The following is a 14,278-nucleotide window of genomic DNA, read 5'->3' as shown; positions in this document are numbered from 1 at the left end:
CAATCGGTAGCGGTCTGTCTTAGATAATCCATGTCACTTTTTTTTTATGAGGGTAAGATAATACATGTATTTCGTGAAAGAAATCTACAACTCTTAGCTTACTCCGATGTATATTATCTTGTATCTAAGAATTATGGTTGAAGGTTAAACTTTTGGTTTGGTCCTAAGAAGTAATATAATCAAAAGAGAGATTTGGGATAGGGGAGATTTTAATGGATGATGATGAATAAAAGGTTTTAGCGATGGATGACTCCTTATCTTCTCCTCTATTAAAGTCTTCTTTTATGATTTGTTAAAGTCCACCATTATTTTAAAGGAAATTTTGTTTAATGGAAGCAGTGGGCATTATTGGCCATTTGAGTGAAGAGGCAACATGGAGAAGGATGAGAACAAACATTTGGTGGCCATGGAACTGGTCCCATCCTTCTCCTTCACCTGCCTTTCCATGATATAATTCCCCAATTAAATCCAGTCATTATATAAAAGACTGAAAAAGAAGCCTCTCTCTCTCTTCTCTCTCTCTCTCTCGCCCTCTCTGTGTTATATACAGCTGAAGAAGGAGAAGATAAAAAGTGGAAGGAAGAGAGCAACGAGCACAAGAAAGAAAGAAAGAAAGAACGCCATGGCTACGTCGACCACCTTCTTCATCTTCTTCCTCCTCCTGCTCACCCGGATGGCGGCCGTGGCGGCCTTCGACGTGCCGACGACACCCTTTAGCGAGGGCTTCTCCCACCTCTTCGGCAACGACAACCTCATCCGCTCCAAGGACGACCAGTCCGTCCGTCTCTCCCTCAACCGCTACTCCGGTAACCCCTCCACCCGATCGACCGTCTTCATCCTTAGTCTTACGTCTCGAGCACGCAACTAAGAAGATGATGGGTGCGGTCATCAGGTTCGGGCTTCATCTCTTCCGAACTCTACGAACATGGATTCTTCAGCGCGTCCATAAAGCTGCCCAGGGATTACACCGCCGGCGTCGTCGTCGCCTTCTACGTGCGTCACGGTCTCCTCTTTCTTTGCCCTTCCTTTTGCGTACTGCTTCATCTTTTCTTTATGCGTGTCGTTATTCCCCGAACCCAGTCGATGCATGCAGTCCATATTTTTTTGTTGAAGTCAATCGCTTCGAGAAGCGTGTAAGTTCATCACATCACATGTAATACATATATATGATCGATCACATGACGTAAGGATCGAATGCGAGAATACAAGGAAGCATTTGTTTACATCAACAGGAGGTGAGAGTAGCAGAGAGATCACATGGCGTAGCTTAGATGGCAGTAAAGAGTCGATGAATGCGAAGCTGATTGGTTTCGACGTTGAATGAGTGCAGACATCCAACGGCGACATATTCCCCAACACGCATGACGAGCTGGACTTCGAGTTCCTCGGCAACGTGAGAGGGAAGGACTGGAGGATTCAGACCAACGTCTACGGCAACGGCAGCACCGCCCGCGGCCGGGAGGAGCGCTATCTCGTCCCCTTCGACCCCACCGAGGCCGCCCACCGCTACTCCATCTTGTGGACGCCTGACTTCATCATGTACTGCCCTTCTTCCCTTCCTTGCATTGGCATGACCAAGACGTGGTAGTCTTTTTTGGGCGTCGAGCTCCACGTTGGAGCTATCGATCGGTTTCGCTTGGCACGGTGCGAGGCCCATTGTTGCATGCTCTTATCGTCGAGCTCAAGATGGGTTCACGGTCGTGATGATTCATGGCCATGCAACGCTTACGTTCTTCTTCTTCTTCTTCTTCTTATCGCTTGATTTCTCCCTGCAGATTCTACATCGACGACGTGGCCATCAGAGAAGTCGTGCGGAGCGACTCCATGGGGGGCGACTTCCCGTCGAAGCCCATGTCGGTCTACGCCACCATCTGGGACGGCTCCTCCTGGGCCACCTCCTACGGCAAGATCAAGATCAACTACAAGTACGCGCCGTACGTGTCGGAGTTCTCCGACCTCGTCCTCCGCGGCTGCCGCGTCGACCCGATCCAGCAGGTGGACACCGCCGAGCGGTGCGCGGAGACCGTGGAGGAGCTCATGTCCGCCGACTTTGCCCTGCTGACCCCGATGAAGCGCGCCGCCATGCGCCGGTTCCGCGAGAGGTACATGATCTACTCCTTCTGCTACGACCAGCACCGGTACGGCAACTTCACATTCCCGGACTGCGACTACGTCTCGCCGGAGCACACCAGGTTCGGGGAGTGGGGTGACAACAGGTTTCCTCCCAAGGAGGTCCGGCGATCAAGGCGACGGGTCCGGAAGCCAAGCCCCATCGACGTTCAATCATCGGAGTAGAATCGATCTTGGTTGTCCATAGCGATGGGATTTATTGATTCTTTGGTGTTTGCGATGCTAAGTTATATCAATGTAGAGAGCATCGGTGATTGGTGTTCGAAGTTGGTGCCGCAAATAAAGATGAGTTCGTTCAAACAGATCCATCGGGCATTTAAGAGAGCATCAGTTGGTGATGTTGTGCTTTGGCTTCTGTTTTCCTGCCCTTTTTTTTTTTTTCTTTTACACCTAAATTAACATATAAAAGATTTTAATTGAATAAAAACAACAATCTCAATTTTTATTTTACAAAAATAAGTGAGGAAGACATAATTTGAGTATATATGAAATGTAAATATGAGTTTGCTCCAATATCATCATAAATATGTTGATTAGATAATCAATAATTTTGAAATCTTAAGTTAATAGAGATGAGTCCATAAATTTACAAATCTTAACAATCAATTTAGTGATAGCATGATAGTTTATTTTTCTAGTTTTATTCTTTTCGGAGCATGTGAGTTCTTATACTCTTTAATTAATCAACGTAAGACTAAACGAAACGCTTTATGATGACCTAAGTGTACAGCGTTCTTCTTCCGGATGGCGTGACGCATCACTATCTCTCAACTAATACCATCCTCTTCTTCTTCTTCCATGACGTGTGACGTTCGGCCTTAAGACGTTTATGACATATCTTCAAACACGGGGTGGGTCATCCGGTCACGGCTTCCGCTGCATGTGTGGTTCGACGCTGGTGTTACTACGGTTTGCCGTAGGCTAGACTGCAGGAGTTATGAGGTCAAAGTATGCCGCGAACGCTAGCTTGTAGTTTGGAATCCATGGCATTTCTTCAAACACGCGGTGGGTCATCGCGGCGTGGCTTCCGCAGCATGTGTAGTTCGAGGCTAGGGTTCATAGAGTTTGCGGGAGTTATGGCGACGAAGTATGCCATGTACGCTAGCTTGTTGCTTGGAATTCATGGCATTTCTTCGAACAGGGGGGTGGGTCATCGGGTCGTGGATTTCCCCTGCTTGTGGGCTGGTTGCAGCGTTGGACGGTTTGCAGTGGGGCGTTGAGCTGGAGCCAGCGGCGACTTTGGGAGGAAGACGCCTCGCGGATGCCGATTGCCCTTTTTGTTGCGTGGTCAGAGACGGCGGGAGATGGATGATGAAGCCATTACCACTATGACTTGATTGCAAGTAGGGAATTAAGGTGTGAAAAGAAGACAAAAAGGGTAGAAGACGCACGCGTTTAGAGTGATCTGGAAACGTTCAGTGTGTTTTGGTCAGGTGTGGCTCGGCACGCGTTTAGAGTGATCTGGAAACGTTCAGTGTGTTTTGGTCAGGTGTGGCTCGGCACGCGTTTAGAGTGATCTGGAAACGTTTAGTGGTTTTGGTCAGGTGTGGCTCGGCACGCGTTTAGAGTGATCTGGAAACGTTTAGTGGGTTTTGGTCAGGTGTGGCTCGGCACGAGTTTAGAGTGATCTGGTAACGTTTAGTGGGTTTTGGTGAGGTGTGGCTCGGCACGCGCGTTCGGAGGAGAGGAGGGAGAACTGAGCATGGTTTCGGAATCGGCGACGGTTCTCGTATTTTAGATTTCAGTTTGAATCGATATATTTTTTTATTTTTTTAATTACAAAATAATTTAAAATATAAAAAATAATTTATTTTTTAATTTTTTTTAAAAAAATATACGTGCAATTACAATAAGTGTAATGGTATGAAAAATTATTGATATAAAAATTAAATTAAATTGTAAATTTTTTAATTACTTTCGATGTCATACGTTGTGTATGAATGAATGATCTCTTGGTTTTGATTTAAAAAAATAGTTTGCCTATTTTGATTTCATAGCTATTATCATCATATTTAAAATATTATCATATTAATATTCTTCTAAAACAACAACAATATTAATACAAACAACTAAAAAATATGGGCAATAATATCATGATAAACACCAAACAAATTATAGATTGCCTTATTAAAAACTTTTAAAATTTATAAAATTGTTTCACAAATATTATAATGTTATGGATATAAACTAACTTATCTAACATTATTTGTAATAAAAGTATAAAATAATTCTTTATATTTAAAATATTCTTTAACTAACTCATATGTAAAAATCCATCGGATACGAACTGTTGAATCTCGAATTTTGATGATAAAATCAATTGGTAAATTATTGATCTAATCCATATGTTGATATAAGTGTTGCAGGATTAACTACAATAACAATGAAGGTATAAAGCAGATGTTGGGTCTGAGTCAAAGATCGGACAATACGTCGAAAATTCAGATGATGTGCCGGAAGTTTATCGGAAGTTCACCGAGAGTTCATCGAAAGTTCACTGGGAGTTCATCGAAAGTTCGCCGAGAGTTCGTTAGCAGTTCACTGAGAGTTCGTCGAGAGTTTGCTGAAAGTACACTGAGAGTAAACTAACTTATCCAACATTATTTGTAATAAAAGTACATAATAATTCTTTATATTTAAAATATTCTTTAACTAACTCATATGTAAAAATCCATCGGATACGAACTGTTGAATCTCGAATTTTGATGATAAAATCAATTGGTAAATTATTGATCTGATCCATATATTGAGATAAGTCTTATAGGATTAACTACAATAACAATGAAGGCATAAAGTAGATGTTGGGTTGGAATCAAAGATCAGACAATACGTCGAAGATTCAGACGATGTGCCGGAAGTTTGTCGGAAGCTCGCCGAGAGTTTGTCGAAAGTTCGTCGAGAGTTCATTAGCAATTCGTTGAGAGTTCGAGTTTGGCGAGAAGTTCATCAAGAAGTTCGCCAGAGAGAATAATTGTAGAGAGAGAATAATTGTAGTTAGATACAATGAAGCACAATAAGAAGGTATAGCAATAAAGAAGATCATAATAAGAACGAGAGTGATCTAGGAAAGATGAGTAGACTAGAGAGAGACCGACTCGGAGACAAAGGAAGGATCGATGATATAAAAGTTAATTTAAGATCCAAATAAACCTCTTATTGAACAAATAATGAAAAAAAAAGGTCTAAACGAAATACATCTGAGTAAGCCTTACAAATCCGAACCAATTTTATTTAACGCAATTGATTCATGCAGGTTATCAACGAAAAGGTCCTCCCATCTTTGAACAAAACCGATCCAGTAAACAAATCGATCAATTGATCCACTTCTCATTCTAACAACGACGAAGAGTCTCTTAGCCGTCAAATTTTTAGACACAATTATTCAAGCTACCAAACCAGAAGCTATATTTCTACCAAGTCTCGACCCTTCAACAATCATACAAAAAGTGTAATTATTTTCTTTCAAGTAATATCTTCAGCTTATGCAGTAAGACACTACGAATGTAGCCTAATTCTCGTATCATTTATTTGCAACAAAGCTCTATATCAAATAGAAGCCCACATGAGATAATTTGCTATAAGAGAAGCCACTATGAAGGAAGCATTAAAAAACAAGGCTAAGATAACCGCAGCAAATGAAAGGGGGCGGCGCCTACCGAAACAACAACTTGCCAAGGTGATGCTTCAACAGTCATGTAACCCATCCCTGTACCGTGGGCTATATATTCTTCTGAAAATTAAGCAAAAGAAGATAATACATGAATTGATTCAGATCTGAGACTCTTGATAGATAAGTATATTTGGTTAAACTGGCATAATTCTAGCCTGAAGATCTAAAAATAATAAACCGAAAGTGGATATTATATGCTCGAGATAACTCCATAAAGCAAAAACATAAAGGCTGCATAATGACCGCACAAGGTAAGCCCTAAACTTATCAATGAATACGAACAAGTCACCGTCACTTCCGGTTGTAATTTTACTCGATCCTGTGGTGGTAGACATCAAGAACCGAGTGGTTCAACTGTTCCCCAAATGCCTTGGTAGAGAACTGCTGGGTAACATGATCTCTTGCCTCTTTGCCCATCCTTACAGCCATCTCAGGGTCAGTCAGAAGCTTCGACATGGCCTGTGCAAATTCAAAAGGGGTGGGTTCGCAAAGAAACCCTGTGACATCATGTTTGATGGTCTCCAATGGCCCCCCGCTGTTGCATGCAATTACAGGTTTGCTTGCTGCCATTGCTTCCAGAGGCACAATACCAAAATGTTCGTCCTATGTGGAAAAAATATAGCATCTTATAAGGATATGATGTATCTAAAGCACAAAGGGAAAGAGTTTACAACTTATAGGATACACCTGCAGGATACAGTGATTTCATTGTCAATAAAAATATGCTGACCATGATTAATGTTGGGTCACAACATACTAAGAGGCAGTCTCATGATTAATTAGTGCAAGCACAGGAAAATAGAGTTGCAGTATGATTGTAGGAGTTACCTTTTGGATGGCCTGTACTAGCCATCATTTAACAAGTGAAAAAACAAGTGAACTCCAGTAGCAAAGAGAGCATACAGAGGTTATGTGATGACTATCGCAAGTTTCTAATCATCGTAGGAAGGTGGTCAGTGGAAAACACAAGTGGTGCGCACACTGTAGAACTATGAGGAAAAACAAATCTCACTCGTAACTTGGATTTTGGCTAGACCATAGGAAAAACATGGAATATCCAACAGCTAAAGAACAAGGTAATTAAATACAATCCAAGCAAAACCATCTGCACAAAATTACCTTTGGCGTGTACAAAACAGCGATGCATTCTGAGAGTAATTTATTTCTTTCTGCTGTTGTGCAAGATGTAACAAATTCAACATGTTCTGATACTCCCTCGACTTCTGCCAACCTCTTTAGTTCGTCTAGGTACTCAACATTTTCCTTGAGGCGTTTATCGTAGCCACCTGTAACAAAGTGCATAAAGATGCTTGCCTGTCATGCAGTTCATAGCTTGTAACTTCTTCATTCTTATAGATGAGAACAGTAACCTTATGTAATCATCAAGAGAAATAAAAAAAACACCTAGAGTCTATCATAACCTTCGCTTTGCACTGTAGAGGCTAAGTCAAATTCACGGGTTGGCAGGCTATTCTTATATCAGAGCTGACCTGACACTGATGAGCTTGAATAGCTCAAATGTATAAATTTGAAGTTAAACCCTCTTTCTTTCCTCATCGGAAATTCTTTTGTGGTAAAGTTGGTAAGTTTCATGCAAGATCACGCTGACGTGTTTATTTAATAATCACATACAAGTCTTATAAACATTGGATTAGTCCACAAAGCTAACCAATATATGTTAGTGGCTAATTTGGCACATGCTGACATGATATGACATGGGAGTGTCACATTGCAATATTCTAAATCTCACATAAAGGTCAAGGTCTTATGGTGATTATGAGGTCAAATGGTATCAAATTTCTCTAGCATAACATAAACTAGGAATACCTACCCAATCCTCAAATTTTGTGAGCAAAAATGATCAGGTATATCACAATATAAGCTGTGGTTATTTGGGACTCATGGAAACACAATACATGGAGTTTCAACAGCAAGGAATTCCTTATCATTTTATGAGGTATGTCAGTGAGTGGATTTATGCCATAGCAGTAGTCATGCCCTGTGCGGACACAATTCTGATAAAACGCGTCAATCAATATGGACTTGCATGCCCAGCAAGGCAATGCATGATTTGCCTTGCTTTGAAATCCATTTAATTATTTCTCCATGTTACATACCCAACATACTTCCCTGCCCAGACTCCACCTATTATTTTATTAGTAACTTGAACAAACATGCACCACTCTATATGATTATATCATATTTTAAGTCTCTAAAGAACTAGGACTTACTGAGAAAATTAAGAAAAAGGTCCAAACCACACTGACCAAACCAAGGACTGCCGTACCGTATCGTACCGGCGTTTCGACCCGGGCTCGGTACCGGTATGGTATGGTGTACCGAGCGATACACCCAGGTGCTGCTACAGTATGGACCGGTACGTACTGCCAATACCGGGCGGTACGATCCGGTATGCCAAACCTTGGACCAAACCATATGAAGAAGAAAGAAAGTAATCGAAATATATAATCACCTGCAATTGTCAATGTAGCCTCGGCATAACTAGGAGGTGCACTTCCAAACGAACGAAGAAATGCAAATGCTGATATCGCCAATTGAAGGTTCTTTTTCCTTTCAAAGCGGTTTACTGAAAGGAAATTCAACCTGAGCAATATAGAAAAATTCAAAACTTTAACGGACTCAACACATGCACAAAGTTGATATATGATCTAAAGCTCCTACAGTGGTATCCTAGAATCATATTCAACCAGTGAAGATGGCAAGATATATACGAGTATGTCAGTTACTTGTAGGTGCAAGGCCCGTCAAACTGTTCAACATTAACTGCTGGATAGAGTACAGCAGGACGAGTTCCTCTTGAATGGATTCGACAGAAGGTTGTGGCAAATACAGATGCAGTGTATTTGCTGTTGACTAAGATTAGATCTGACATACCTGTACATATCATAAATCAACCGACAGCAAATACTGATGAGCACATGGAAAATTGTAGAGAATACTGAAGCAAATACATGTGCCAAGAAGAGCAAAACCCAAAATAAAGAGATTTCAGCAGACGACCTGTAGTTGCTTCTTCGATCATGTCAATTGGACAGCGGTATATCCTCCTAAGCATAGTTGTGTGTTGTGCCAGCAACAAATCAGGAAAATGGCAGTAGAATAATATCTAAAAGAGACTCAATGATCCATCACCATAAATTCCAAAGTCTTAAAAGTTTGAATGAATCACAAAACCAAGGATAATACCTTTGTTGACCGTTTTAGTTTCAGCAGTGGAATGACAACAGAGACCTGGTCCGCCAGTATAACATCGAATGCAGGCCATAAAAGAAGAACACAGAGTGCAACAAAAATACATCGAAGATATGCACATAATGCATGAAAGCGGTAGAATATGTGGCGAGGCAGGAACCCACCATATACTTTAACTGAAAAAGGACCTGAAAAATGTTGACAAAATTGTTAGCATCATTAGTTCGTTGCTCGATTCCGCTTAACTGCTTAAGTATCTGCATAAAACCAAAACAAAATTTGCTCAATTCACCCGCCCTTCTGGGACAGCTTGTGAAATGCAATGGTTTGGAAAAATTTCACGGTATCCACAGCAATGAACAAGCAACACCAAGCTCAACGATTCATGCCTTTTAGCTAATTAAATGGTCTGGAAATTCAAATAAATTCTTAACTATATTGTTTTTCATGGATATTACATGAGAGATATTTTAGCTAACAACCAGTCCTAGAATTGTGCAATACGACAAACAACCAATCGTTTCATTCTGATGTTAATAAAGTCATCACTAAACCCTAGAACAATTGAAAGTTGTGTAATACAACTACTTGTCAAGAATATTCAATACACATTTCACATTTTTAATTTCAAAATCTTAGTTTCCAATGGTTTGGTAGTGCTTGGTTGTCAATGTTCTGATAGTATTGCAGCTTAAATGACAAAACCCACAACATACTCACCAGCAACAGTCTCCTCAAAACATCGATTCTTGTCATGATGTGATGTAAAAAGGTGAACACTATGCCCATGCGATGCTAGTTGAACGGCTGCATCGACAATCAACCTTTCAGCACCACCTACAGATAAAGATTAGGTCATCATTTATCATGTATGAAATGCAAATAACGATTAAACATGATGAATGCTTTAATGGATACAAATGAGGAAAAAACACAAACAACTGAAGTTATGCCAAGTTGGTGCCTTGATTTTAAGAAAATAAAGTAGTGACATTTTTATTACATTTATCAAACGAGACTCAACCTTACAGTAAAATTTATTCATTGTACTTCCACTTGCAGCTTGAAGCTGATACCTTGGGAAGTTTCAATATATTCTGTTAATTCATTGATCATAGGAACTCAGACTAATCGTTCATCAATATATTCGCCACAACCTCTTCCATTTCCAGCTTTGATTGGCACCTTCAAAAAATGGATACTTTTTGCACAATATGAAAGGATATATTGGGCACTCAAAGCATGATATGCATTTTGATCACCCAAAGTACAGTATGTTTCACTCTACATTCAGTGCTTACTTGTTTTTATTATTTGAAGGCATACCATGAAGCCGTCAATACAAATACACTCCACTGCATGAATAAATCCTAAGCTTTTAAGGAGAACGTTGTTGCGACGACCATTGTCAGTAAAACAAAGTCACATGAAGGAAGCATAAATTTTTTTCCTCTTTTTCTATCCAATTTGAGGGGTAAAAGGTATGTAAAGTAGGAAATTCAAGACAACCATCTACGTATTCCAGTCTACTTGTTGTCTAAATTCTTGTGAAATCTGTGGATAGGAGTAAAATTAAAAGAAAAAGAAGTTGAAGAAGCCTACAGAAGAACTTATTTAGAAAAAAAAAAAAAAAAAAACTTTACGACAGTCAAATCCTTTTGTTTCCTTCTTTCTTAGACAGATTTCATGAGAATTATCCACAGAAGGTATGTGCCTACACATGATATCACTTGAACTTGCAAATCATATTTGTCAATATTTATAAACTGGACTTGGCATGATGTGGCAGAATATTTTAGGGTTTTGTTGGGCCGATAAGAACGAGAAATTTCTTTAATAGAAAACGAGATGTACAAATATTTATGACCAAAGGAATCTCAGATCGGCAACGAAGCCAGACAATCACGAGCATACGCAAACCATGAGAAGTGATCACGAACCCGACCCATCAAGAGCAAAGAAAGAAGTTAATATTACTCCCACGACACATGAATAGAATTCTAACATCTCAACTAATCTTTCCACAATAATCCGCCTCATTTATCTAAGAATTGCGTAGGGTAAAGATCAAATTAAAAGAGCGAATCAATTTGAGAAGGAAAAATCCCTGGATCGTGTGACGAGGAAGGAAACGAAGGAGAGAGACTGACCGATCCCGAGATCGGGGTGGATGATGGCGATCTTCAACTTCTTGTTTGCGTTCCCATCATTCTTCGTCATCCCTTCCTCCCTCGCACCCGACCAAGTCCCTTTATCGGCAAGATGGATCTGTAGCCCACTCCAATCTCGGGGTGATGCTATCGTCCGAGCCGGGCGGTGCGACGGATGGAACAATACATACACATACGATGGCTCGGTGAACGGCGGCCGTCGAAACGGGATCGGGGATCGACAAGGCGGGGGAGGAAGCCGCCGTCCGGAGTAGAACAAAGCCGGCGAAGGCGAGGATACGTGTTGACATAAGAGGATCGGGGAGAGTGACGTCATGATTTCCCAAACCGGATCCTGACCGTTTAAAACAAACAGAGAGATCCCGGCCATTGGGTGCATAAATCGGATTCGGGTCTTGATCCGCTAGTGATTGCGGGACGGGTTTTCGGATCAAGAACCTCCACCCGTTTCAAGTGTTGGTTATTATAGTGCATGGTTATTAGATTTTTTTTCCATTTTTGGATAAAAACTCTTCAACGTATATTTAACCATTACATGTATCTTTATCCTCGAAATGACGAGCTGCTAATGTCTTTTAGTAGAGTATAGCAGTGGCAAACAGATCTCCACTCTGTGACAATGCATGGAGACGCTTTCGGCGTTAAGGTACTAAGATAATCTCAAGTCAAGAGGGTATGTGGAAGTCAGCTCCTTCTGGAAATAACTCGACACTGGATCTTCCTCCATCTCCGTTTGCTCGGCTGCATCCCTCACGAAGCTCCCTTGATTCATCTCCTCGCTTGCTCCACATAAGCCGAGCTCCTTCTCCAAGTATTCCAGCCATTCCAAGCTCTTGTCTTCTCCTTCCGCCGCCTCTACTGAATTCCTCTGAGTCAGCTCCGCCATGGCCGCCGCCTCCTCCTGCCATGGACTCAGAGATTCCAGCTGGATCACCGCGTCAGGTGTCACTAAGAAATCTTTCATGGCATCTGATGAAGAAGAGCAAGGAGAAACTTTGGAGCTCTCGTCTCCTGTGCCATCCTCCTGCTGTGGCGACCCCCATATATCCATTGGGAGCTCAAACATTTCGATTGACAGATCAGCTAAGTCTAAACTTGGATCATCTTTCTCCACATGAGCATAGCACGAGAGGTACGTGCTCGAGGAAGATGAGCTCTGAGAGTCGTCTGGTTTGTCGACCGACATCGATCTCCGCTCTTCGGATGCCAACCTCTTCTTCAAGTGCGTGTTCCACACGTTCTTGATCTCGTTGTCTGTTCTTCCCGGCAGGCAGGACGCAATCTTCGACCACCTGAGCAAAATGGCATCATCGAATTAGGCTTACAGAGAAATCCAGAGCCACCTATACGGTGACATCTTAGATTCGGGGTCTTACTTGTTTCCCAGCAACTTGTGTAGATTAATTATGGTATCTTCTTCTTCCTTTGTGAAGTTACCGCGCTTGATGTCGGGGCGAAGGTAGTTGATCCACCTCAAGCGGCAGCTCTTCCCGCATCGCAGCAGGCCTTTTAAGATCAGAACACTTCAGCAAAGTCAATTTAGCTATCACTCGTCTGAACTCTACTACAAAGCATTTGATAGAGCATGATGAAACAGGAAGGAGGGAGACCTGCAAGTTTAGGAAGAGCACGCCAATTCCCGTGCCCGTGCCTCTGGATGTAGGCAATCAGTCTCAGGTCCTCTTCCTGCGTCCATGAACCCCTGTTCAGGCCGACCTTCGCGCAGCAGGGCGCTCGTCCTCGACCCATCTCTCTTTCTCTCTAGTCACACCTTAACTTCCACTTCTATAGTTGCAGACAACTGGAGGAGTGAGCTCTTATATAAATGGCGGGAGGAGGGAGGCTCACAGCCGCACTTCGATCACCAAATCTGGACTCGCAGTGTTAGATTCTCTCTCTACTAACAATTGGTGCAGGGGCCACTTGGATTTGAGACACCTGCCGTGTTCTGCTTCCTGCTCTCTGCCACGAGAGCTTCTACTCCATGTATTCAACTGAGTTGGTGGCAGTGTCGCAGCCTTTACCAATCTACCAAGAAAACAGGTGACATGATTAAATGGCGACCACATCGATTCTTCGGCAATCCACTTAATTAGGCGCTCTTAGTGGTGCAAACAATCCGATCACATCATCACCTTCGTCATTAACTTGAAACTTCACGTCAGTCATGCTAATCTACGTCGAAGAATAAACTTGACTGGTAGTACGATGCACTACTATGACAAATCTACAAAAGCTAGCTCGACTTGAAGATGAACTCAACAAGTCAAGCGATAAGAACTGACATCAGCTGGGGAGTTTTGGAAGGCGTTGGGTGACTTGAAAATGGCGCAGGTTGGTATGTTTAGGAGGTGAGGTCACAAGGATGGAGGAGGTATAAATCATTAGATATGATCAAAGAAATATGTAAGCAAATGTTGTTAATGGCGTCAGATCAGAGAGTCACATGGTTTAGGTGACTAGTTTCATCTTAGAAGAGAAGGTAGCTCAACTTTTAGCCAACCCCAGTCCTTCGACATCCAATGGCTCCTTCACCTCATCCTCAATTACTGTTCACCACATTCCTCGAGCGTTGAAGCAGGAGTAACTGGCATTTATATCCTTTTACCTTACAGTCGCCTAACTTTGAAATGGTTCATCATTCAAGGGTTGCAATAATATTATATCCTTCTTGTAGACTTGTGGGAGTGCTGAAGCTGTCAAAGTTCTTGGTGTTTCTGGTCTATGATTTTTAGCTTCTTTCTTTGAGTCTCTAAGGGCTGATCAATGACAATTTAGCTAACCTACCTTTTGACCTTCTGTGTCAGATAACTGGGAGAAAACAAGAAAATGAAGGAAAGGACAGTGACTGGGACAGAACAAGAACCGATACAGAGTAAGAAGTATGATGAAGTCAATGTATGCCCAATGTACACAAAGACATCAATTGATGCGTGATATGAATGGGACACGTGGTTGTTGAATCAATGTAAATGTGTGAGGCTTGATATCACGTGTGAATGGAAGCAATGGCTTTGCTTCCTTCTGCAAGGCAAAGACTATGCCGATCTCAGGTTGCATGATGGGATGATCGAAGACAGAGACACCGTTGATG

At 41.8% G+C, this 14,278-nt stretch overlaps 3 protein-coding genes across 3 annotated transcripts; 1 reads left to right on the top strand and 2 right to left on the bottom strand.

Annotated features, from left to right (window-relative positions):
* The first annotated feature begins 442 nt into the window (after positions 1–442).
* On the top strand, positions 443–2,432 carry LOC135672966 (probable xyloglucan endotransglucosylase/hydrolase protein 30). Its single transcript, XM_065181549.1, has 4 exons — positions 443–806; positions 893–993; positions 1,331–1,539; positions 1,776–2,432. The coding sequence occupies exons 1-4, from the start codon at positions 623–625 to the stop codon at positions 2,293–2,295; spliced, it is 1,014 nt and encodes a 337-aa protein (XP_065037621.1). The 5' UTR covers positions 443–622; the 3' UTR covers positions 2,296–2,432.
* Positions 2,433–5,820: 3,388 nt separating this feature from the next.
* On the bottom strand, positions 5,821–11,447 carry LOC135672965 (uncharacterized). The gene is made up of 8 exons (XM_065181548.1): positions 11,164–11,447; positions 9,734–9,850; positions 9,008–9,201; positions 8,822–8,927; positions 8,548–8,695; positions 8,274–8,404; positions 6,920–7,086; positions 5,821–6,403 (listed from the first exon to the last, which is right to left on the bottom strand). Exons 1-8 carry the CDS (start codon positions 11,231–11,233, stop codon positions 6,110–6,112), a joined length of 1,227 nt encoding a protein of 408 aa, XP_065037620.1. The 5' UTR covers positions 11,234–11,447; the 3' UTR covers positions 5,821–6,109.
* Positions 11,448–11,717: 270 nt separating this feature from the next.
* On the bottom strand, positions 11,718–13,193 carry LOC135674900 (myb-related protein Zm1-like). The gene is made up of 3 exons (XM_065185161.1): positions 12,795–13,193; positions 12,561–12,690; positions 11,718–12,476 (listed from the first exon to the last, which is right to left on the bottom strand). Exons 1-3 carry the CDS (start codon positions 12,931–12,933, stop codon positions 11,834–11,836), a joined length of 912 nt encoding a protein of 303 aa, XP_065041233.1. The 5' UTR covers positions 12,934–13,193; the 3' UTR covers positions 11,718–11,833.
* Positions 13,194–14,278: the final 1,085 nt, after the last annotated feature.

Source organism: Musa acuminata, chromosome BXJ1-5, assembly GCF_036884655.1.
Source record: "Musa acuminata AAA Group cultivar baxijiao chromosome BXJ1-5, Cavendish_Baxijiao_AAA, whole genome shotgun sequence".
Taxonomy (NCBI): domain Eukaryota; kingdom Viridiplantae; phylum Streptophyta; class Magnoliopsida; order Zingiberales; family Musaceae; genus Musa; species Musa acuminata.
This window is presented reverse-complemented; position numbering and strand designations above follow the sequence as displayed.